Source organism: Talpa europaea (genome assembly GCF_964194135.1).
Source record: "Talpa europaea genome assembly, chromosome: 12".
Taxonomy (NCBI): domain Eukaryota; kingdom Metazoa; phylum Chordata; class Mammalia; order Eulipotyphla; family Talpidae; genus Talpa; species Talpa europaea.
Genome location: NC_140079.1, coordinates 55,379,994 through 55,406,634, shown reverse-complemented (window position 1 = coordinate 55,406,634; position 26,641 = coordinate 55,379,994). Strand labels below are relative to the sequence as shown.

The window sequence follows — 26,641 nt, the reverse complement described above, 5'->3', positions numbered from 1 at the left end:
TAAAATTGTGAGCACTTCTCTTTAGTATACTGAAAAATTGCCTTGTTATCCAGTGTTGGCCTAATGTGTTGTTAATAAGCTGTCTACCCTACTAAAAGAACATAGCAAATGGTGTGGTCAAAATTTTACACACTTACCTGAGACCCATGTAAGACATATTGTATATTTAAGATTTATTCATTTTAGAAGTCAAAGTTTAAAACTCCAAAAGTTATTCCACAAAGATAACACAAATTATGATAGTTGGTTTGAATACATATTTATTAAATTTATACAAATCTAAAAATTAAAAAGACACACTGAAGAACAATAGTGACAACCATAAATATAAATTTCTATAGTTATATAAAGCTGACTAGCTTTTGTATATTCCTTACTTATTTTTAACATGCTAGTTGTTATATTAAAATATTTTATAAATAGAGCTTTTGGGGTTCATTTATGAAATGTAGCTTGCATTTGAAAAATCATAACAGAATATGTTTTCCTATGTCCCGAGCAGTAGATTTATTTTTCCCAACGGTGAAGAATTGTTTTTTTTTTTTTTTGACAACTTTTCAGTAATTTATTATGAAATCCTCTTTTACAAACTTAGAGCTGCTCAACATCATTAGTTCTTAGGGAAACACAAATCAAAGCCACAATGAAATACTGTTTCACACCTGTTAAGAGTGGCTATAACAAAAAAGGCAGACAAAACTAGTGTGGATGAGAATGTGGAGAAATTGGAACTCTCATACATTAATGGTGAGAATATAAGTGGCAAAGCTGCTTTAGAAAACTGGTTGGTGTTTCCTCTAAAAGTTAAACATAAGGTTACCATATGGCCCACCACTTGTACTCCTAGGTATAATATCTAAGGGAATTGAAAACATGTCCAGACAAAAACTTTTACATGAATGTTCATAGCAGAATTATTAATAATAGCTAAAATGTAGAAACAACCCAAATATCCATCAGCTCATGAATAAACAAATGTTGGTATATTCATATGATGAAATGTCATTCGACAATAAAAAGAAATAAAGCCATGATAGAAGTTATTCAGTGGGAGAACTTTGAAAACATTAGGTTAAGTGAAAGAAGTCAGATGTGAGAGACCACATATTGTATGACTACATTTATATGAAATATCCAAAATAGGCAAATTCTTAGGTAGAAAGTATATTAGTATTTTCTAGGAAATGGAGAGAATGGTGTGGGGAATGACTACTAATTGGTATAGGGCTTCTGTTCAGATGATGAAATGCTCTGGAATTTGGTTGCCGTGATAGTTGAATAACTTTGTAAATATACTAAAAAACAGTGTTATACTTTTTAAAAGAATGAATTTTATAGTATGTTAATTATATCTCACCAAAAAAATAAAAGTAACAAAACTTATAAAGCAACTTTGATAAGAATGTTCTGTATTGTTGGTATATATTAGGCTTCAATCCTTCAGAGACCAAGATTCGAACACCTGATGGCAAAGTGTGGCAGGAGGCTGAGTTTCAAAACATGAGTAGAGAAATTTATCGAGACTTAGCACTTCACTTTGCAGGTGAGAGAAAACTTTCTTAGCTTTTGCATTTTTTATCATATATACTGTCTGGCTTATAGTATTCAAACATAAAATCATCACCAAAGAGTTTTCCCTTTTTTGTTTTTTTTTTTATTTTTATTTATTTATTTATTTATTTATTTATTTATTTATTTATTTATTTATTTTTTGCACTTTCTTGGTTTATTACAGCAGTGATCTATCCAGAGAAGCAACAGGAGTTCTCAGATCCAAAGTTAAACAATAGAATTTGGGCAAACACTCACTCTTAACATCACTTTTATTTAGTATGCACTACATGCACATGATGCAGGTTGGGAAAACGTTTAGTATCCATGCATTAGAGACAAAACAGAATGGTACTATTGCCAAACGTGCAGAGTCAGTTAGGATGTTGCTCAAAGTTCTTTATACTTAATGGTTTCCATGAAAATAAGTGCAGAAGTAGAAATTTGCAGAGTATTTTCTTCATTTGGTTTCCTGTGCTTTCTTTGCATTCTGTTTTTCTTTTGCCTTTTCTACTAGCGGTATTAACTGCTGGTGTTCTGCTAAAGTCTTTAGCAATTCCATAATGAAAGGGAGATAATTATGCTTCCTTCTTATATTTTCAATCTTATATCTTTTTAATTTTTGTACTTCTTCTTCAATAAGCATCTGATTTTTGGCAACCTCTGACTGAATGGCATTTAACATATTATTACCCTGATCTGTATCCATGGGTTCCTCTGCAAGTTGTCTTTGTAACTCTGCTATCTTCTGCTCATATATCATTTTTCTGTCGGACACAATAGCCATTAAATTAAATCGAATTTCACCTTCACTGTACTTTTGTATCCTTTTTTCTATGACTGGCCTCACCGCGCTGATCCAGTCATCTTGATTGCATGCACCTAAATCAATCGGTCCTTCTCTTAATCCATCTAATTCATACAGTCTTCCATTAACAGGAACATAACTGACAAAGTGAAAAGCATCTTCTTCTTTTGCTGCTGTCTTTGCATCAAATTCAAACATTTGTTGTCTGGCGAAACTGTTGTGCACTTGTCGAATCACATCTGAATTGCTCAGTGCCAAACCTTTCATAGCTGCATCGAAACTTTGTGAAAATTCTTTAAATTCTGATAACGTCTCTCCTAAATGGACATCTTGATGGGTACAGTTCAACAACACACTTACTATGGCTTGAGTAGCACAAGCATTATTAATTACCTGGTTGACAAAAAATATTGTGTCAAGTCTGGAGTCCTGAACCACAGAACCTGCTGGTTCTTCTCCTGGCTGCCACTTGAAAAGAAAAATTAGCCCATGAACTGGCTTTAGCTTTTCAAAATTCTCAGGCTCTAAACTCCATATTTCTTCTACTTGGGCTCCTCGGCAACCAGCAGCCACCGGACAGCGATCTCGGCAAACCCGCTGCTGAGCTCGTCTTCCCTGAGTTTTCCCTTTTTTAACTGCATGTATTCCAGAGTAGTGGAGGTTTCAGTCATAATGCTCTCAGCTTTTAGGCTTAGCTACAGGGTTAAAATTAGCATATATGTTTGATGAGAGGGAAATTAGGCTATTTTTTTTTTTTAAAGGTTGGGTTTTGTTTCTTTTTTTTTTAAAAGATTTATTTATTTATTTATACAAGCACTGGGTACAGTAAGAAGCGCGGGAGGGCGAGAGAATTCACCAGAGTCAGAGCAGAGAGCAGAGCATGCAGACTGAGGAAGTACACTGCTGAGGGGGAGCAGTGGGCGGCAGGAGAGGTCTGCACGCCATGTGGGACCCTTACCCGGTGGCCAGGGATTGAACTGGCGCTGCAGAGGCTGTGGGCAGCTTCGCAGCCCAGTGCTCAACCGCTGCGCCACTGGGGAGGCCCAAAATTAGGCTATTTTTAAACTGAGGGACTTTCAGATGCCTGATTTGAAGGAAACAGCAATAGTATTGTTGTAGTTTACTTACTCTAGACCTCTGATTTTTAAACTGATCAGTAATTGGCAGGCAGCAAATAAGATACTAACAAGAAGACAAATCAGAAAGAAAAATGAACATTATAGGAAGAACATGTTAGAGAATTGGAAAGAAGAGGAAGTTATGGAAGAGTGGAAGAGGAAAATAGGTCATAATAATTATGTTATTATTTATTGAATACCTACTATGATTGTGGGCAAGGTCTGGGTAGTCTTTTTATTTTTTAAGTTGGGGAGTGGAGACTCAATAATTTTTTCTCAAGGCTGCATACCCAAGATTCAGAGTCAGTCTGTCTGATTTTAAAGCCTGAGATCTTTATAGTAAGCCCCCATTAAGATTCTCTTAATAAATATTGTGTTCATTAAATGTTCAGTCCATTTTTCTTTTGTATTGGAACACTGTGCAAACTTTTTTTTTTCCCTTGTGCAGAAGTGTAATATAATAGTTGAGAGCAAAGATTAGAATTAGTTTACAAGCCTTCAAATTTTGGCTCTGCTACTTATTACCTGTATATACTACCTGTTGTATAATATCTCATCTTTAGTTTTCTCATCTGTGAAATGGGAATAATAACAGTATACCTCATAAGACAGTATTATAGACTAATAGATTATATATCAAAGAATTCTTTTAGAGGTCTGCCTATTCTGCCTTCTGTCTTGTTTTGGGGGGTGAACTCTATCCTCCTTTCAAAGACCACCCTAATCTACTTATGTTTTAGATTCCATTTGGTCTTTTATGGTTAAACATGTTATTTCAACTCTGTTTCCATTATTTTGCATCATCAAGTTTTTCCTCTTTACAAACCATCAATTCTGTATCCTCATCAACATATTTGAAACATGTTGTTATTTAAGCCATCATGAAAGAATCCCTCTTTTGGCACTTGTCTCTTCAGCTACTGCCCCGTTTCTCCCTTATTAACAGCAAAAGTTAAAAACTTACTCATTGTCTTAAATTGTTCTCCTCCCTTTCATTCTTAAATTCTATTAGGTTTTTGCTCCTTTCTCTGTGGACTTCCATTTTCAAGATCGTCTGTGACTTCCATGTTGTTAAGCCCAATGTTTAATTCTCATTTGTCGTTTTACTTGACCTCTCAGCAACATTGGACATTATTGATTCCTTCTTACTTAAAACACTTTACTTGACATCTAGGATCCCTATGTGGTTTTCCTCCTAAGTCTAGCAGCTCCTTTCAGTTGCTTCTTTTCCTAATTGACTCCCTGATCCCTGTAAACACTGGCATGCCCTGGTCTCAGAACTTGTATCTTTTTTTTTTTTTTTTTTTTTTGCTTCCTTTTACCTGATTTGGTCCCTGCCCACCATTCTCTCCTTCCCCTCCCCTCTCTCTTACCTGTGGTTTTTTGTTTTTTTTTTTTTAATTTTAACTTTTGTTTCTCTACATACACATTAGGCAAGCTCATATATTTTCAGGGTTTAAAATAGTCTTTGTTGCTAATAATTCCCACATTTTTGTCTCTGGTTCAGACTTGTCTGAACTCAGAGTCTGATGTCCAACTGCTAACTCCATATTACCCCTTGGATGTATAATAGATTTCTCAAGCCTAATATACCCAAAATAGAGCTAACTAACTAACTGAGTTCATGATGTGCTTCTTAAACTTATTCCTTTTGCAATCTTTCCATCTCAGTTAATCCTATCCTTTAATTGTTCAGGCACAGAATCTTGAGTCATTCTTAATACCCCTATTATCTAAAATACAGCTACTTTATGTCATTACCACCTAGATCTTTATGACATTACCACCTAGTCACTATCAGTCGCTTGCCTGGGTTACTGCTATGGCTTTCTAATTGGTTATATCTGTCTTTCTTCTTATAGGTCTGTTCACATCACAGCTGCTAGGTTAAAATTTAATTTTGATCATGTCACTCTTTTGCTCAGAATCATCCAGAAACTTCCCATCTCAGCTTAAGTAAAACCTGAAGTTTTTACAATGACCTATGAAACCTTATATGATATAGCCCTCAGTTATATCTCTTACCCTTTTTCTTACTATATTTCTTTCTTCACTTTAGTCACATTTGTCTCTTTGGTGTTTCTTAGACACTGTGAATGCTCCTGCCTGAGGGCCCATTTGATTAATAATTCTACTTTGTCCAGCATGTAGAGCACTATATGTACTTTAAAATATATTTATTCAGATCTATAATTTCAAATTTATATGTATAGTCAGTATAGTCTCCAAGGTTGGAATTTTAAAAATGACTGGTAATTTACATGTGAAATACCTTGATCCCTTCCACTGGCATAACCATAAATAGGCCTAATTTGAGAATATTGAGTATTTTATAAAACCTTATTCTAGAAGTTCATGAATATCTAAGTTATGTTGGTATTTCTATTTTCTTAAAAGACTTGGTTATTTGTGGAAGAACTGGGGTGTAGGCCAGAGGTCCAGGGCAGTGGGTGATGAGAGGATTCACCAGAGACAGAGTGGAGAGCAGAACAGGCAGAACTACTGAAATACACTGCTGAGGGGAACAGCGTGTGAGACAGGAGAGGTCTGCTGCCCCATATGTGGGTTAGCTCCCTGGTTGGATCAAATTATATTTGCAGAGGCAATAGCATGATAGCACTGAGACTTAACCCCTACACCACGAGGGAGGCCTTTGGTATTTCTAAATGAAAAGGAATCTTAGAAAAGTGCTTAACCTCTGAGATTCTATAAATACTATGACCGTGACTTCAAAAACATTACTGTGCAGCTTCTTCATGTTTGTGAAAACAAGGTAAATTTCTGAAGCATAGCCTGAAAGAGATAAAGAATTGGCACCTAACAGTAAGTAGCAGTAATCTTTACCTTTCCATAAGAAGAAATGGCATTTGTAGCTTATGTGTCAGCAAAGGTTTCTTCCTCCTTATCTGAATCATATATATCATACTGACTTTTCATATTGGGTGGAGGGTGAGGGAATTAATTAAAATCATCATAATATTTGCTGTAAATGTTCTGCTTTTCAGATGATGTCTCTGTGAAAGAAAAACCTGCTGAAAAAAATAGAGAGAAAAAAGTGGTCAAACCTGTAAGAAAAGTCCAAAAGGTAGCACATTTATCAAGTCCAGATTGTAAAACAGGTTAGTTTTCTCGATATCATGTCCATCCTAAAATTATACCTATTACTAAAGTGAGATCTGCATGGAACTAAACATCTGCGTTTGTCACATACAAAAATTTAATACATTTTATGTGTCATTATTTCATGTATGTATGCTTTATATAAAAATACATTATTTTGAGTATAGTTGACATAGAATAAGCCATATATTTCTAGAATGTTTAGTTTCCTAAACTTTCATATATGTACCTGCCCATGAAACTGTTTACCATGATATTGATCACGCTTATTACCCCCCAGTTTTTTTCTATCATTATTTTTAATAGAAATCAGTCAGGTTAAAGGTAATGATTTTTATGTAGTGAACTTTTATATACAATGGAATTGCGTTATGACTAAGTATTTTATTGTCATAAAAGAGTAAATTCTATTGAAGAGAAGTATGGCAGTGTATGCTAGTGGTGATCAGACCAGACTCTGAAGAGCTCAGGACTGGGAAAATAGAGAACTTCCTAGTTTCATAGTGATTTAACATTTTAGGTTTGATCCAGATTGCCTGGGTTTATAACCTACCATTGTCATTGTCTTATTTTGTTCTTTGATGAGTTAATCGTGTCCTTTGGTTTACTCATGTGTAAATTGGAAAAACAGTAGTAATTATCTCACATGGTTGTGTGAGACCTAAAAGATTTGTTATTAAAAGCACTCAGTATCATACTTGGCATTTAGTAAGTGCTTAAATATCAGGTGTGATTTCATTATTAATATTTCTGACTATATGAAAATGGTTATTTAGTGTATTAGTGAATATTTTGGTTCAAGACAGTGGAGAAACTTGGGAACTTGTCACTTTCAGTTAGGAAACATTCTGCATCAGTCATTCATACATTCATAATGTAAATATTTTTGAGCACTTACTATATGTGTGTAAATAATACAGTGGTTAGCAAGATGTATATAACTCTTGTCTTCCTAGAATTATAATCTTGTCAGGAAAACAATAGATGGATAGTTACAATAAATATGACACATATCTGATAAGGGATGTACAAGGTCTTGTAGTAACATGGAGCAGGAGTGATGGGGCATTGGTTTTTGACCGGGAACTTATGTTTCCGGTCAAAAACTAATTAATAATGTGGCACATGTTTTGTGATGTCCATTGTTAAATCTAGAATAATAATAAAATGACTCTGTTGTATACAAATAAAACATTAAAATTGTCTGAAGTATCTGAATGTAAACTAAACTAATTCTTGCATTTTAAAAAGTATTGTTTTTTTGTATGATATTGTGCAACACCATTGTCAGTAGCATAGTTTGAAATGAAGCACTGGGACTACTATAACTTATGAACACTGATCTTGGGTTATATTTATCCAGTTTTGTGGATGGCTAATTCCATGTATGCACAGTGGCAAAGAACTAGACAGAGTCATTAAGTGTGCTAAAGTTGTATTAATAGTTTATAATGAAAGTCCTCTTTTACTACCAATGACTGCATGACACTATTCTAGAGAGCCAGGGTTTAGAAATAACCACAGAGTGTATTTAGAAGACTACATCTATAAATAGCTACTTCTTATATTCTTGGTTGTTTGCTTTTGATTCAGAAAATTAAGCTGAAAATGAAGAGAAGCCTGTTCTCTAATTTTGCTTGAGGACATAACATTTCTTATAGATAGAGCAATAGACTTAAAATCTTTTAAATATTTTAGATAGACTGTTTAAGGTTAATATCAAGGTTTAAATAGCATGCACTTATAATTCATGTTTTTTTATAATGGATGTTTTTATTACAGATATATTTACATTTAAACTTTTAAATTAAAAAAACCTCTTAAAGTAACTAAATGGAATGTCTTTTATTATAAACATAAAAGAGCATTACAGAAATGAAACAGATAAAACTATGATCCTTACTTAAATTAAAAAAACTATTATTATTTTGTGCATTTCCTTACAGTAGTTTTAAAATCATAATAGTATGTGATTGTAGTAATTATACATTGATATAGCTTTCTTTTAGCATCTTTCCATAAAAACATTTATGTTATTTAAGGAAATTGTCATTCAAATTGATATTTCATCTAGTAGAAAAATTAACCATTCTTCATTCTTCAATATTTAGGTTGCTTCTGATACTAAAAAAATCATACAGTGAACATTTTCATTTGGATTATTTCCATTGCACACATTTCTATTTATTTGGATTATTTGATTAATGGGAATGAATACTTTTGGGATCCTTGAAACATAGTACTGTTTTTGGTTTTGTTTTTTAATAAAACTATAGCCACTCATATTTCAACAAGCAGAGTATAAGTAGACTGGTTTTATTGTAATTTTACCCTCATTGGCTATGTATATAAAATTTTTTTCTAATTTTGATTAGGTTTAAAGTGTTATTTAATTATTTTCATTCATTTTTTAATGTTGCTTTGCATTTAAACATACTTATTTTGCATTTATTTTTTATGGTTTTCTATTTTATAAATAGTGTTTCATGTTTTTTTTTAATTACTATATTTTGAAATAGTGGTCTGATTTTAATTTTTTAACCTTCAGAAACTTGTAAATGGAAAGTTTTTTCCTGGTAAACAGTTGTATTAATTGGAACATACTTTTATTTTTATGAACTCTTATGATTAGATCAGCTAAAAATGTTGATAATATAGCTTTTTGTCTGTCGTTACTAGTTACAGTAATTTGTAATTAGTGTATAGTTATAGTATATAGCTGTAAAATACAATGTAAAATTCTCTGTATTACCCTCTTCTCCATGGATAATCACTGTTAACTGCTACATGTTTCCTCAATTTTTTAAACTTTAAGTCATTTGTTCAGAAAACATACATTTTACTATGTACTATGTACTGTGCAAATAATATTGGTAAGCCAAACACTTATTATAGATATATAATTTTGTTTTGTGCCAAAATTGAATTCATTGTGCAAAGTTTTGAGGCATCAGTAATGTTTGCTACTTTACTTTCAAAACAATTTACCCTTACTTGAGATGGGTAGTTAAATCAAGATTTAAGTAAACCATTAGTTTGACTTAGGGCTAAAAATTAAATTGCATTACAAACCTTTGGGCTTTGACATAAAAGAAACATAAGATGAATTACATTTTTGATGCTTGATTGAGTAGATATACTTCTTGGAGCTAAAATTTAAGTTTTAAGCTCAATCATATATTTATATTTTAGGTAGCAGTCATTTGATAAGTACATCTTCTTGGCGAGATGGACAAAAATTAGTAAAGAAGATTCTGGGACCTGCACCCAGGATGGAGCAAAAAGAGCCAAGAACAGCATCTAGTGATAGAAGTGGAAGAGAAAGAACTACTAAATCTGGTTAGTAATTAAATTATTAAGTTAAAGTATCTCAATAATTAAAATTGCTGAGAAAAGCAATTAAAAGTTGCTTATATAAATACTTAGAAAAGATGAAAATACTCTTGAGAATGCTTAAAGATTTTGCTTTGTAATTATGAATGTAGCTCATAAAAGAAGAATGTTCTCTTGAGATTTCTGTTGGTGATTTCCACTTAATAGTGGTCTTTATTAAGAATTTAGAACTAGACTTGGTGATGAGCATAATATTGCACACACAGATGTTGTATACCTGAAACCTATGTTTTAAAATAATGTTATTTTACTTTAAAAAAATTACACTGTTGATGGGAATTTAGGCTGGTCCTGCCTAAAGGAGTATGAAGGGTTCTCAGAAGATTAAAGTGGACCTACCATATGACCTGGCAATTCCACACTTTGTTATCTACCCAAAGAGCTCAAATACACTAATTCAAAGGAAAACTTGCACTCCCATATTCATTGCAGCACTATTAGCAAAAACCAAACTATGGAAACAATCTAAATGCCCCAAAACAGATGGGTGGGTCAAGAAGATGCTATTCAACAATCAAAAAAGATAAACTCATGCCATTTGTGGCAACATGGATGGAGCTAGAAGGGATCATGCTAAACAAAATAAGTCATAAAGAGAAAGACAAATAATGGATGATATCATTTATATGTGGAATACAGAGAAACCAGACCAAACTCATGCCAAACTCAAAAACTAGCTCCTGAAAGCAGATGCTAGAACTGAGACATTCAGGAGTAAGGATGGGGGAGGGGAGCACAAATCCAGGAAGGAGCACAGTGGACTATGGTGGTAGACTATGTATGCTTTGGTGTTGGGAGTGCTATGATAGCATCTTCTTGACCCACCCATCTGATTTGGGTACTTAGATTGTTTCCATAAGTTGGCTTTTGTTAATAGTGCTGCAACGAATATGGGAGTGCAAGTTTTCCTTTGAATTAGTGTATCTGAGTTCTAAAAGTTGGGGGAGGGAATGGTTCTTATACTTCCAAAATACTAACAACAATGTAAGTTACTGCAAAGTTACTGCAATAAAAATTAAAATTACCAAGACATTAAAAAGAATTTCACATGTTATATTAATTATGTGTAGCTGTTTGTGCATAACATAGCACTGTTGTACCAAATTTTATTATATTTTGGGAGCCTTAAGAGAGTCAAATCCAATTTACCTCATCTGTCCATACACAAAGGCAGGTAGGCATTCACAAAATTGAATTTTTTTCATTTGACAGATTCACAAACAGGACCTGAGAAAGGTATATAGTCCGTGGATAACAAAATATCATCTAGGATCCATAAACTCTAGTTAGACTTTCAAGTCCTGCTAGTGCTTTCATCTTTTTGAAAAATCTTGAATGTTAGTTTTTCATGAGCACTAATTTTCAGTAATGAAATATAAATTCGTACAGGTCAGCTTTCCTTTTGAGAAGCAAAATTTGGCTCAGTTAATTTGAGCTTCTGGAATGGATTCAGTAAGAAATCACAATTATGCTTTGTCATATAGAAGTCAGTATATATTTGCATTCGGCCCTTTCACTTTCATCTACCTTTTAAGTAAACTCACATCATGTACACAGTCTGAAATTAAACCACATCAGCAAGCATTTAAGTCATTTAATGCTTTTCTCTATATTTAATTTTTTCTGTCACTGTAGAGTTGTAGAGTTGTTTTTTAACATTATAGCCTTTTTAGCTATTTTAGCACTGGGGGGTAGGGGAGGGTAATACTAACATTTAAATATGCATGGAAGAGAAATACTGATTCTCTATTACTTCTGATAGTTAAATATTCACATCAATAGTATCTGCCCTTATTTAAAAAGAAGATATATATTTTTTAAAAATGCCAAGGAAGTATATACTTTTTCAAAAGATTGAATTCTTTTCTTACTGCTAATTTTTTTTTTTTTTTTTAAGATTCTTAGCTATTCTTTTCTTTTTTTGATTTGAGGTAGCATTGCCTTACAACACTATCTATGATTTAGAGGTGTTGGGTCACCACACCCACCACCAAGGCACCAGTAGTCCTCCAACATAGTCCATTTTTCCCCTTTCATACTTTGCTCTCCCCCTCTCCTTCTAATAGCCTCACTTCTACAGTCAGATTTCCAGGATTTATTATTGGTTTGGTTTTATTTGACCCTTTTTTTGTTTCTCTATATTTCATATATAAATGATGCCACACAGTATTTGTCTTTCTGCTTCTGACTTCTTTCTTTTTTTTTTTTTGTTAGAGATTTATTTATTTATGCATGCAAGAACTGGGGTACAGGCCAGAGGTGTGTGGGGATGTGTGTGAGAGGATTCACCAGAGACAGCGTGGGGAACAGAACTGGCAGATTGAAGTACACTGCTGAGGGGAGCAGCGGGCGGGTCAGGAGAGGTCTGCTGCGCCATGTGGGTAGCTCCCTGGCCGGGGATCGAACTTGTGCTGCAGTGGCTGTGGATCTCTTCATAGATTGTGTCTTAACCCCTTTCCCCACCAGGGAGGCCCTATTTTTCTTTCTTTTTATAATAATTCTCTAGAAGACTTCAAAGGATATTTGAATTTAGGGTGAAGCAAAATTCCCTAATTTTCTGCTTAGTGCAATAAGTCTTAGGAATGAATATTTAATTTAATAAATCACTAACAGCTCATACTTTGCAGGGTGTCATATTGGAAGAGCAGAATCTGATCCCAGGTTGGATGTTTCACATAGACATCTTCCACGGAGCTCAGAACGCTCAAGAAGTAGAGCTCGATCTGAAAGTAATGTAAAGAAATCAGCTACATCTCTTCCGGATAATAAACAGGAGGAAAACACTGCCTTAAATAAGGACTTTTTGCCGGATGAAATTCGCGGAATTCTTGATGACCTACAGCTAGATTCTGCAGCTCAGGCTGCAAGGCAGGAGACAGGGGAGGTAGAGAATCAGAAGTCATCAGCACCAGTACAAGCCGCTAGGAGTCATAGCCCAATAAAAAGAAAACCTGACAAAATAACAGCTAACGAAGATCCCCCTGTTATTTCCAAAAAGCGCCACTATGACACAGATGAGGTACGTCAGTACATTGTTAGACAACAGGAGGAAAGAAAGAGGAAGCAAAACGAAGAGAAGAAGGCCCAAAAGGAGGCTACAGAGCAGAAGAATAAACGATTACAGGAACTCTACCGGAAACAGAAAGAAGCCTTTACTAAAGTAAAAAATGTGCCCCCTGAACCATCAGCTACTAGGCGACTGCAGGAGACTTACTCCAAATTGCTACTAGAAAAGACCTTGCTTGAAGAGCCAACTCATCAACATGTTACGCAGGAAGCACAGGTAAAAGTTGTGGTGAAAATACAAAGGGAAGTAATTCATGGTTAATAGAAGCTTATTTGCTATATATGTTTAAAAATTACTCCCAATTCCTAATATTCAGACATATGCTCAGATAATATTTGTAATAGTTTGATAGCATTTCATGCAATTTATTGTGTATGAAGAGCAATTTATTAAATGTGATTGTAAATTAGTGCTCAGTTAAGAGTTTCCTGAATGTTACTATTCTCTGTTCATCTTGTCATTGCTGCTAGTTATATCCCTACTAGGTTTCATTGTGTTACTAGCAAATGAAGTTAGATTAGACTAATGAAGTTAGATTAGACTATTTTTATGATATGTGCTAAAGTTAAAGAATATTTTATTAATATTGCTAATGTTTTTAAGAATAATAGGAATAGCATTGAGTGCATACCATATGTCATGTACTGTTTTTAAAAACTGGCCTAAGGTATCAGTAAATCCTCACAACCTTGAGAAGGATAGGCACTGAAATTTTTTTACTTATATGGTAAAACTGAGGTTTAGAAAGAGTAATAACTTACTCTAAATTGGGCAGTTAATGTTAGGTAACCCTTGTAGGATTTCAGATATAATTTTGCTTTTAATTGTAATGGCTGTTTTTAAGACAAAGTAAACTTGGTTTTATTTGAAAATTTTTTGAACAACTTTTCTGTCCCTATATTTCATGATCTTTGTGGAGTTGAAATGACTTAATACTTATCTTATGTGCTATTTAAATATGTGTATTGCTGTAATGGCAGCCAGATAAATTTGGTATTATTTTCTCCTAGATCAGACCAGGGTATCAGCCATCTGGAGAATCTGACAAAGAAAACAAAGTGCAGGAACGACCCCCTAGTGCATCTTCCAGTAGTGACATGTCTCTTTCAGAACCTCCACAGCCTCTTGCAAGGTAAAAAGGGGAGAATGAAAGATGACTAAGGTTCTTTCTTTCCTTGAAATTAGTGTAGCAGCATATCCTCATTGAATTTTGTTGACTGACCTTCTTTGTGAGCAAGAGGTTTATTTAGAAAGTGGTTAATAGCTTCTGATGGATACTTAAGCATGGTGTCCATCATAACTTACTGCATGCCTGCCTGATTCTGTTCTACTTTTAACTTTCGTACCCAGTGTAAATATCACTTTTACCTGGTGATCACTTACAGTTGAAGCACTCTTTCTATCTCCGAACTAAACACACAGTAAAAGTTTTTGGATGGATTAATCGCAGTAAAATTAAAATTTTAAAGTATTTTGGGCCTCCCTGGTGGCGCAGCGGTTGAGCGCTGGGTTGCGAAGCTGCCCACAGCCTCTGCAGCGCTGGTTTGATCCCCAGCTGCTCCCCTGCCACCGGAGGAGGGTCCCACATGGCGCGCAGACCTCTCCTACCGCCTGCTGCTCCCCTCAGCAGTGTACTTCGGTCCTTCTGCCTGCTCTGCTCCCGCTCTGGCTCTTGTGAATTCTCTTACCCTCCCGCGCTTCTGACTGTACCCAGTGCTTGTATAAATAATAAATAAAAATAAATCTCAAAAAAAAAAATCCACTCTTTAAAAAAAAATTTTTAAAGTATTTTGGTGAATAATTTTCAAAGGGCTTTTCTGTATCTATTATTATCCAGAATTTCTTCAAAGAAGTCATGTCAGTTTATTATTCTTTTCTCTTACAAGCTATATTTGGATATGCATATAAACACACTAACAAGGATTAGGGGGGATTTGATTTGATTTCAGATTGGTGATTGTGAGCTATTTTACCTTAACCTTTCTTAAATTTTTTGGGGGGATAAAATATTGTTTGCAATAAAGTAATAAGGGAAAAAACTATTTGTGCATGAAAGTTAAGGTGGTTTCAAGATTACATGGTTTAAATTATATTTTGTAATCACCAAGAAAGGCTTTGAAACTTAACGTAAATAGTCCACTTGCACCTTAATACCCCCAAGAGAAATGATAACACCAATAAAAAATATCTTCACATTTATTGAGTACTTGTTATGTTCCAGGCACTGATCTAAGTATTTTGTATGTATATTCTCATTCAATTCTTGTAATTCCTACTATTAGGCATTATTGTTATTCCTGTTTTACAAAGGATGTCAGACCTAGAAATCAAACTCTCAAAGCTTAATAAATTGGTGATGGAGATGGATTTGAACTTAAGCAGTCTGATTCCAGAAACCTGTCTATTCAATCACTTTACACACTATCTCCAAATAAGTGAAATGTTTCGCATGAATTTTTTTTGATGTTGTAAATACATTTCAAATTCAAAGCATAAATAAGCTTTAAAAATTTTTTGAATACCATTAGGTAGGTGTGTACTCTCTATGTTCATCTCAGTCCCGTTAATTTTGTCAGACAGACCCTGCAGATTTTACATCTTCAATTTTTACCTTTCTCTGAGTTTCCTCCTAATACTGAACAAATTACCAAATATTAAAAATAAACCAAACATAAATCTATTACTAGACCTTATTACCTTGAATCAGTTCCTCTTCTTTCTTTTCATGTCAGTCTTTTTTAACCTGTGGTAGATAGTATATTGACTTCACTTTCTTTTTACTGTTCTTTAGCCTTCCTGTTTCTGTTAATAGTTTTACAATATCTCATTATGCTTATTATTACATTATGCCTGAAAGCACAGCATTTTTTTTCCATGCCCTTTGTGTTCCATCATTCTGCTTTAACTACCTGGAAAAATCCAGATTGCATATATACTTTGAAGAACTTGGAGATTCAACTCAAATATCACTTTCTTTGGCTAGGAATGTTCATTGCTCCCCATCTCTACGCTACTGAACGTTATATCTTTCTTTTTTTTTTTTTTTTTTGTTTTTGTTTTTTGTTTTTTTTTTTTATAAAGAGGCATGTGTTTTTATTTATTTATTCGTTTGTTTTGTTTATACATGCACTGGGTACAGTCAGAAGTGCAGGAGGGTGAGAGAATTCACCAGAGCCAGAGCGGGGAGCAGAGCAGGCAGAAGGACCGAAGTACACTGCTGAGGGGAGCAGCGGGCGGCAGGAGAGGTCTGCGCGCCATGTGGGACCCTCATCCGGTGGCCGGGGAGCAGCCGGGGATCGAACCGGCGCCTCAGAGGCTGCGGGCAGCTTCGCAACCCAGCGCTCAACCGCTGTGCCACCGGGGAGGCCCTCTTTCTTTTTTTTTTTTTTTTAAAGATTATTTATGCATACAAGAACTTGGGTATAGGCCAGAGGTTCGGGGGTGAGAGGATTCACCAGAGACAGAGTGGGGTGCAGAACAGGCAGATCGACTGAAACACATTGCTGAGGGGAGCAGCGGGAGACACAGGAGAGGTCTGCTGCACCATGTGGGTTAGCTCCCTGGCCGGGGATCGAACTTGTGTTGTGGTGGCTGGTGATAGCTTGATAGCGCTGTGTCTTTAACCCCTGTGCCACCAGGGAGGCCCCTGAACTTTATATCTTTGTGTTAGTCCTTAATGATGTTGTATTTTAGCAGTTTATTAAACTCTGTTCCTGTTAAATCTTGTGATCCTAAAGAGTAAGAATTAAGTCTTAACTATATTGTCTTTCCATTTTTGTCTCCCCATCCCTCTACCAGCAAAAAAGCACCTGCTGCTAAATGCTTGAATTTAAAAACCTTGGTTTTTTGGGTCTTCCTGGTGGCCAGTGCTATCATCACTACTTCCGACAAGGAAGCTAACCCACATATGGTGCAGCAGACCTCTCCTGGCTTGCCCACTGCTTCCCTTAGCGGTGCATTTAAGTAAATGTGGCTGTTCAGCTCCCCACTCTGTCTCTAGTCAGTCCTTTCACCCCCTGAACTATCTGGCCTACACTCAATTCTTATATGCAAAAAACCCCAAAAAACCAAAATTAAAAATCTTGGTTTTTTAATGTAATAGTATCTTTTACATTTATAACTTTCTTTATGTTTCTATTATGCCTAGTCCTAGTTTGGGCCCTAATAACACCTTGCATTTGTAATAATCTGTTTCCAGTGGTATGGAATCTATGCTCTAGTCTTCCTTCCTTTGATTTTCTTGGCAGACCTTAAGCAATCATAATGATTGCTACAATCTTTTTGAAGAAACCCAATCTTGAGTGATATGTTTTTCAATTTGCTTATCACTGTGGTTACCTTCCTCCAAATAATTTTTTTTAATGCAATTGGTAAGACTTTACATTTCTCCACACTAGTTTGGTCTATAGTGTAGCCTGTTCCATCATGATTTAGTAATTATGATTGAGTCATAATTGATTATTTGTTGGTTTAGCAATATCCTAATTTGATAATTTATGTATTTAACTATGCCTTTCAGCTTATGTCACTTGCAGATTTGATAAGCATATCTTTTTGTCATCATTCAAAAATAAGGGACAAGACCAAGGACAAAATCTCATGTTATTTTTCTAAGGATCTCCTTGATAGTTAGCAGCAGCTTTTCTATACCCTGAATATATAAGGGATATAATCTTTCTGTCCCTCTTAATATACAGGATGCTTACCAATCTGGAAATATAGGTGAATTATATAATGTCACCTAAGATGTCTTCTGTTTCTAAACTTTATGGACACCTTGCCTTGTGTTGTATATTTATAATTAGTAGTCATAGTTTTGCATCTAGTTGTTTGATGTTCATTAATATTTTTTAATTAGGTTGTAATACTCTCATTTGTTTAGTATGCACAATGTTAAGCATAAATATTCAGCATATAGTGTTTGTTAATATTTAATATGTCTACATTAATATTTAGCAATTTTAAGCATTTCTCTTTTATAGTCAATGTTGTAAAGATTTTGTTTACAGAATTTTAAAGATTATAATGCCTTTTTAATTAGTACTTTAAAAAATATGATGTCTTAGTTAAAGAATGCAGTTTGCAAAGCAGTATATTTGATAAGATCTTATGTTTTGGTGAAAATAACAATACCAAAACCAACCTAAACACAGAGAAATGTTTGGAGGGATATAGTTTAAAAGAAACATTAATGGTGCCACTTATTTATTGTTTAGCTATGAATGACCTTTATTTTTTATCTTCTTTTATTTTTTTTGCATTGAGTATGCTTTACTTTTTTAATCAGAAAAAATAATAACTTTAAAAAAACAGTGGGTTACATGTAATTGCTTTGTTAGCTAACATATTTTGATTTTTATGTCCAGAAGGGACTTGATGGAACCTACATGGATACAACCTGATAGATTGAGCCCACGAGTCCACAATCCTCAACCACAGCCTCATGTTGGAACAGCTGGAAATTTACTCTCCCATCTCTTGAGTCTAGAGCATGTAGGAATTTTGCATAAGGATTTTGAATCTCTTTTACCAACCAGGCAGAATCATAATATGGCTTCAGGACCATTAACTTTTACACCTCAACCATATCTAACCTCACCAGCTGCTCATCCAGGTGCCTTGTTAAAACCTAGTGCCAGCCAATATAAGAGTAAACTGGATCGTATTGAAGCCTTGAAAGCAACAGCTGCTTCTTTGTCCAGCAGGATTGAAAGTGAAGCAAAGAAATTAGCTGGGGCCAACATTAATTATGGGTCAGTGTGGAATTCTGAGTATGACGTGCAGCAAACACCCCAAGAAAATGGGCCTTGGACCAAGTCTATAAGTCCACCTGTGAAAGAGGATACTGAAGATGTTTTCTCTGCCCGAATTCAAAAGATGCTGGGAACCTGTGTATCTCATGCTACTTTTGATGATGATCTTCCTGGTGTAGGCAACCTTAGTGAATTTAAAAAGCTTCCTGAGATGATAAGACCTCACAGTGCCATATCAAGCTTAAGAATAAGATCTCCTGCTCCCAAATCAGAAGGACTGCTAGCACAGTTGTGTAAGAGACAGACTGATTCTTCTGGCTCTGATATGCAAGTTTGTTCTAAAGACAAAGCCAAAAGGTCTCTTGGTTCTAGCACAGATTCAGTCAGTGAAGGGCTTCTTCTTAGTGAGGGGAGTTTCTCTGAAGAAGAAGGAGGTCAAGATGGACGACCTCCTTTGAAGGTAGTGGAAGTCTTAAAAGAAAAAGAATTTTGTGCTGGAGAAAGAAATACTTATGAACCCATTAAGGAGTTTCAGAAGGAAGCCGAAAAATTTTTACCACTTTTTGGGCACATAGGTGGTACGCAAAGCAAAGGACCATGGGAAGAATTGGCAAAGGGAAGTCCACATAGTGTTATTAATATTTTTACAAAATCATATCAGCTATATGGAAAAGGTGAGAAAAATATTTGTATGTTATCTTAAGATAAATTATTTTATAATTCAATACATGATAATATTTAACTGTGCATTTTTACTGTGCGTTTTACAAGTTCATTGTGAGAATGGTAGAGACTTCTTATTGTCCTTATTAGTCATCATTTAAATTATCTGTGAGCATTAACTAGAGTGTTAGTAATTTAATCTTTTTTTTTTAAATTTGCTGTCGTATGTTGGTTGCTAGTGACAGAAATTTTGATAAAATTTAGAGAAATTCACAGGTAATATTTAGGGTTGGTATCTATCAAATGTATACTAGATTGTCTATGACCATAGTTAAATAGTTAAGTATTAAAATAGAAAATAAGTGTATTTTTCCATGCAGTGATTTGTGTATCATTGGGAATATAGTGTAAGAATTGAAAGGGAGCAACTGTAACATTTCTAGTATGAAAACATGTATTACTAATTGTCAAAACTAATTTCAAAACAGACTTTGAATCATTACATGGCTATATATTTGGTTTCTGAAGTAATTTCTAAAGTTCCCGTCTTATCCTTGAAACCTTGCAATACAACTTTCCTTTCTTGTGTTGGGTTAAATGCCTTTAAGTTCCTTTCTGTGTTCTTATAGGCAGATTCTACCCATCTTCTGCTAATATAACCTTAGAATTTCCAGGTTAGAGAGTGAGACTGAACTTAAGTCAGCTATTTGATACTGTAATTTTTCATTTCCACTGTACATAGTGAACAACTTACTTGACAAATGTATTGATTTCATCTGCTCAATTGGGTATCACATTGCATTTTCCTAGAATTCATATTTGGCCATTTTGTTATGAACATGTACAGATCTATATATACTATTGATCTCTTTTGTTTCTGTAGGTGGTTATTTTGAAGTTTTTCAGATTTTAAAGTTCTTTTGCTTTCTTTTGATGAAAGCGAAGTATAGCAAACCAAAACCTCTTTTTAAATAAGAAATTTGGGTTTATTCCTAAATTTCATTAAATTTTTACTAAGATTTTTTAGCTAAACTAAAACATTTAAAGTTGAAATGACATGTTACCTGCTATTTACTTCAGAATAATCTTGAGAGTAGTAGAAAATGGGGCATTGGGGAGGGACAGGAATTTTGTGGGTTTTTTGGTAATAGAAATTTTAATTAAATCAAATCTGCTTGGTCCTGTATTGATAATTGTTGAAACTGGGTGATGCTATTAGTTATGATAGTCTCTCTGTTTTCATATATGTTTGAAAATTTCCATAATCAAAAGTTAAAAATGTATTGTTAGACATAAAGATAAATTGAAAAGAAGCAATACTAAAAAGCAAACTAAAATGTCCCTAAATCCATTTTGTTAATGCCATGCTGCAGAATACTTTGCTTGTAGTTTTTGACTTGGGTTTTAAGACATTATCAATTACTATTTTTTATAGGGTTTGAAGACAGGTTGGAAAGAGGAACATCACCATCGCGGCCTGTGAATGCCATCACAACCCCTTTAAGCAGTGTTTCATATGAAGATGATTTTGTTTCCTCTTCAGGGAGTGGGGCATTGACAGAAAAAAAATCAGCTCTTGAACCTAAGTAAGAATATATTCACATTATGGGATAAAATCTGAAGTGAAAGAAAAATGTACAAGTGAGAAGTGTGGTCTGAATATTAATCAAATTTTGCTTGTTTAAGGATACATGTTGAGCTACATAGCATAGTAGTTACTAAAATATATCCAGCCACATACTCTGGTTTCTCTTCAGATCGTATAAATCTTATCATGCTCAGCGAAATAAGCCAAAAAGAAAAAGAAAAATACCGGATGGTCTCACTCATAGCAGGAATCTAGAAAACTTAAATAAGGGACCAGGAAAATGAATAACTATAAGAAAGTGAAAATCAAAATCAACAAAAAACTATGAACCAGAGACACTTTTAGGGGGGCGGGGGCGGGAGGGGAGGGATTGGGGTCAGAATGGGGGGCTGCAATTGTATGGGGAATATAACAATAAAATTTATAAAAAAAAAAAAAAAAAAAAATATATCCAGCCAGACTACCTGGGGTTTAAATCCTGGATCTCCCAATTTTTGTCTTTGGGCATATTATTTACCTTCCCTGTGCCTCGAATTTCCTTACCTGTAAAAGGGAAAATAATAGTACCTATCTGTTAGAGTGTTATGAATATTAAGTGAAATACAAAATTAAGAAATGGTTTTACATGATAGAATTGAAGACAACCCTATAGATCCTTGACTCCATGATCCCAAGCAATCAGTAATATTTTTAATAATTAGGATAACATCTTAAATTTTGCAAACTTTGAAAAATGAAGGTGGCATAATATTTATTAAAAGTTTAATGTGCAAGGTACTAAGAGGGCTTTATTGTATTAATTCGTTCTTATAATAATCTCATGTGACAAGTATTACTGTTCCTATTCCTATTTTGGAGAGAAAACTGAAGCACCAAGCTTAAGTTACTTGTAAGAAATCACATAATAAGTGAATCAGACTATGCTAGAGAAAATTTCCTCACTAAGTTTTGTTATATAATCTGCAGTTACTTGTATTCAATATAATTTTCTCCATAAATTACGTATTGTAATCCACATAATTATTGGATGATTTTTAAAAAGTACATCTAGTTGGACTAACAAAATTAATAAATTATTAAAATTATAGCAGAATAGTTTTGTGCTCCAAAGAAAAGATTAGATTTTTTATTTAATTATTTAATTATTTTATATAATTCTTACACCATTTTTATTTTTTGCACAATTGTATGCATTTTCATTTTGGTTATATTCCACATACAATTCTCGCCCCCCTTATTTTGACCCTAATCCCTCCTCACCCCTCCCCCGCCCCCGTAGTATGTCTCTGGTTCATAGTTGCTTGTTGATTTTGATTTTTTTGAAAAGATTAAATTTTTAAGTCAAAACTTGTAAGGATTTAATTGTGATGATGTTTAATATCACCTGTCAATATGAATTATTGTACTTTATTTCTAATTTGAATTAGAAAATGGTAAATTATTATTCTCTATGAGGTTATCAGAAGGAAAATAATTAGAAGATATTAAATTATAAATTTGAATAAGAATCATGGCCAAATATGCCAGTATCCAACATTATATCTTTTTCTTATCTGTCTGAATTACCCATTTTTATTGTTTTCATTTCAGTAAACAACTCCCTGAAATATTTTTAAGTAATAAATTGGGGCATAGGGAACAACCCGTTTTTATATAGTAGGAAAACAAAAAAGAAAAATGGAAGGTATCTTTGACTATGGTTATGTTCTCCTAGTAATTAAATAGATTTTAAATATCTATTGTTTTAGCAGCATTTAAAGGCTTAATTTCTTTAACCTCTATTACATATTCTGTGACAGTGCTGGTGGTAGCAGTTTAGGCATTCAAGAGGACCTGTCTAACAGAAAGTCTGCCTATGAGCTTTCCTCTGTGGATGTTACTTCCCAGCATTCATCGGGGGCCCACTCTGCTGCATCGTCTCATTCATCTGCTTCTTCTAAAGGAAAGAAAGGAAAAAAGGAGAAAATAGAATGTAAGTAGGATTCTAAATGGTGGCATTTCCTTTTACTAATGATACAGTGGTAGTATTTAAATGTTATGATTTGATTCTGTAAAAAAGCTATATAAATTTCCTTAATGTTAGCATTCATTTATTTACCATTAGAAATACAATATCTTTTACTATATATATTATAAATCTTTTCCTTAATACAAAGGGAATACATTTGCAGTGATATAAAATTAATAATTATAGACAAACAACTATATAAGAAACAGAAGTGTCTGTTGATCCTGCTGCTAAAGATGGCTATTAACATTTTTGGTATATATTTTTCCAATATAAAACCAGGTGTACACAAGCATCTGTATTAAAGACAGAAATACAAATGGCACTGTTTTCAACTGCTTTTTAAAAACTTTGTAGTATTTTTATGCACACCTTTGAGCATCCTTGAATATAATACTTAAATTTCTTATCTGTAAAGATGATAATAAATGCTTTATGTAGTGATTTTGAAGCTTACTTGAAATTAACAAGTAGTATGTACATCCCCATGTAAGTACAGTAACTGACCCAATGAAATATCGTTCAGTCCCCTCATTTCCACTCTTGGTTGTGATTTACTGTGCAGGCCTAGAGGTAAGAAGACATAGTAATTAGGTAAAGTACTCTTAAAATCACATTATGGCCTCTAGGGAGTAATTTTGCTTCCAAAATTGTTTGTCCTAATTGTAAAAATAAACCTGTTCATCACATTAAAAAAATGGAGGAAAGAGAAGTCAGTATAGAAAACTAAATATTAAAAAATCATCTGTAATCTTTGTATCTAGAAATAATCAATGCTAACATTTTTTAGCTTTTATATTTATTTTGTTATGATAAAATACACAGCATAAACTTTTATCTTTTTTTTTTAATATTTATTTTTATACAAGAGCTGGGACACAGGCCAGAGGTGTGGGAGGGTAAGAGAATTCACCAGAGACAGAGCAGGGAGCAGAACAGGCAGACTACCAAAATACACTGCTGAGGGGAGCAGCGGGTGAGACAGGAGAAGTCTGCCAAGCCATGTGGGAATCTCCCTGGCCGGCCAGGAATTGAACCCACACGACAGAGGCTGCGGACAGCCTCACAGCACTGCGTTCAACCCTCTGCATCACTGGGGAGGCCCTAAACTTTATCATTTTAACCACTTTCAAATACACAGTTTAGTACCATTAAGCTATTTCACATTGTTGTGCAACCTTCACCACCTCAAAAATTTTTTCACATCACATATTAATACTATATCCATTAAACAATAATTCCCCATTCTCCCAGCCCCTGTAAATCACTGTTATGCTTTCTGTCTGTATGAGTTGAACTACTCCAGGTTGTGGCAGGATATAGTATTTATTCTCTTGTGTCTAGCTTATTTCATTTAGAATAATGTCTTCAAGGTTCATTTATATTGTAGGATGTGTCAGTGGATATTTTGGTTATTTCCAACTTTTGGCTGTTGTGAATAATTGCTATGAACATTGGTGTACAAATAGCTTGAGTCCCTGCATTCAGTTATTTTGTGTATCTACCCAGATGTTGACTTGTTAAATTGAACAGTAATTCTTTTTAAGTTTTTGAGGAACTGGTGTACTCTTTTCCTTAGTGGCTGCATCATTGTACATTCCCACTAGTTTTGCACAAAGGCTCCACTTTCTCTGCATCCATGCCAACACTTGTCATCTGTTTTGTTTGTTCAATAGTAGTCTAATGGGTGTTCAATTTTAGCAAAATCCATAGATATAATTCAAAGCCACACGTAAATAGGAAATATTAACATGTATGGAACCACATTTTGCATGCTGTTTTGCTCTGCCAGTAGGTTACCGCTAACCTTTATTAGTAAATATGTATGGAGTTATGTTTTAGATACTATGTGTAGTTTTTGTTTTAATAACCTCCTTAAAGATATTCATACAACCAATATTATTCTGAGTCAGAGAATATGAACAGAATATGGCTACCTAATTCTTTTTTTCCCCCAGATTATGTTTATTGATGTGAAGTAGGTTTACATCTTTGTATTTGCTCCGAAGGTCATAGGTTCAAACTGCTACAAATATATTCTTTCATATCCTGCCCACCATTGGTGCCCCAACAATCCTCCAAAATGTTCCATTGGGGACTATATCAAATTAAAGAGCTTTTGCACAGCAAAAGAGACAATAACAAAAACAAAGAGAAACCCCACCAACTGGGAGAACATTTTTGCACCCAACACTAATGATAAAGGACTGATCACAAAAATCTGCAAAGAGCTGATGAGACTCAACAACAACAAAGAAAATAATCCAGTCAAAAAATGGGCAGAAGAGCTTAAAAGAAACTTCTCTGAAGAGGAAATGCAAATGGCCAACAGGCATATGAAAAAATGTTCAACATCACTTGTCATCAGGGAAATGCAAATCAAAACTACCATGAGATACCATCTTACACCAGTGAGAATGGCACATATTAAAAAAACTAGCAACAACAAATGTTGGCGAGGGTGTGGAGAAAAAGGAACTCTTCTGCACTGTTGGTGGGAGTGCAAACTGGTCCAACCACTGTGGAAAGCTGTGTGGAGATTTCTGGACCTACTAAACATAGAGCTTCCATATGACCCAGCAATTCCACTCCTAGGTATTTACCCAAAGGACACAGAAACATCAATTCCAAAGAACACCTGCACCCCTATGTTTATAGCAGCACTGTTTACAATAGCTAAGCTTTGGAAACAACCCAAATGCCCAAAAATAGATGACTGGATCAAGAAGATGTGGTACATATATACCATGGAATATTACTCAGCATTCAAAAAAGATAAACACATGCAATTTGCTGCAACATGGATGGCGCTGGAAGGGATCATGCTCAGCGAAATAAGCCAAAAAGAAAAAGAAAAATACCGGATGGTCTCACTCATAGCAGGAATCTAGAAAACTTAAATAAGGGACCAGGAAAATGAATAACTATAAGAAAGTGAAAATCAAAATCAACAAAAAACTATGAACCAGAGACACTTTTAGGGGGGCGGGGGCGGGAGGGGAGGGATTGGGGTCAGAATGGGGGGCTGCAATTGTATGGGGAATATAACAATAAAATTTATAAAAAAAAAAAAAAAAAAAATGTTCCATTGGGCCCCTTCCCTCCCTAACTCCCCTCATCCACCTCCTGGTTGCCTCAGTTTTATAGTTAGGTAAGAGTTTATTATTGGTTTGGTTTTGACTGTCCCTTTGTTATGTTTCTCTATATTCCACATATAAGTGAGACCATTTGATATTTGCCTTTATACTTCTGACTTATTGCACTTAGCATTATCCTTTCCAGTTCCATTCATGGTGCAAATGGCAGTTCATCTGGTTTTTATATCTGAGTACTATTCTAATGTTTGGTGTGTGCATATACATGCCATTTTTCTGATCTGCTCCATTCTTCTTGGGCATTTAGGTCATTTCCATAACTTTAGTTATTATAAATAGGGCTGTAATGAACATAGGAGTACATATATTCCTTTGAATAAGTGTTTTGTATTCTTAGGGTAGATACTGAAGAGTAGAATGGCTGTTCATGTAGTTCATCATCACTTGTCTGGGAAATAGAAATCAAAAACATAATTA

General features: G+C 34.4%; 2 protein-coding genes across 3 annotated transcripts in view; one reads left to right on the top strand and one right to left on the bottom strand.

Annotated features, from left to right (window-relative positions):
• CEP350 (centrosomal protein 350) overlaps positions 1 to 26,641 on the top strand; it is a gene marked incomplete at both ends in the record, with an annotated part of 100,534 nt that overhangs the window by 9,140 nt on the left and 64,753 nt on the right. The window contains 8 exons of one of the 2 annotated variants that reach the window (XM_084251134.1): positions 1,430 to 1,543; positions 6,483 to 6,600; positions 9,794 to 9,936; positions 12,618 to 13,273; positions 14,068 to 14,189; positions 18,424 to 19,484; positions 20,909 to 21,059; positions 22,861 to 23,033. In XM_084251134.1, the coding sequence (XP_084107260.1) occupies positions 1,430 to 1,543; positions 6,483 to 6,600; positions 9,794 to 9,936; positions 12,618 to 13,273; positions 14,068 to 14,189; positions 18,424 to 19,484; positions 20,909 to 21,059; positions 22,861 to 23,033 (2,538 nt within the window). The remainder of the gene's footprint in view (positions 1 to 1,429; positions 1,544 to 6,482; positions 6,601 to 9,793; positions 9,937 to 12,617; positions 13,274 to 14,067; positions 14,190 to 18,423; positions 19,485 to 20,908; positions 21,060 to 22,860; positions 23,034 to 26,641) is intronic. The other variant, XM_084251133.1, reaches the window with a different exon arrangement.
• Positions 1,500 to 2,626, bottom strand: LOC311182387 (ubiquitin carboxyl-terminal hydrolase isozyme L5-like; the record flags this gene model as incomplete). The annotated part of the gene is made up of 1 exon (XM_084251135.1): positions 1,500 to 2,626. One exon carries the CDS (start codon positions 2,624 to 2,626, stop codon positions 2,012 to 2,014), a length of 615 nt encoding a protein of 204 aa, XP_084107261.1. The 3' UTR covers positions 1,500 to 2,011.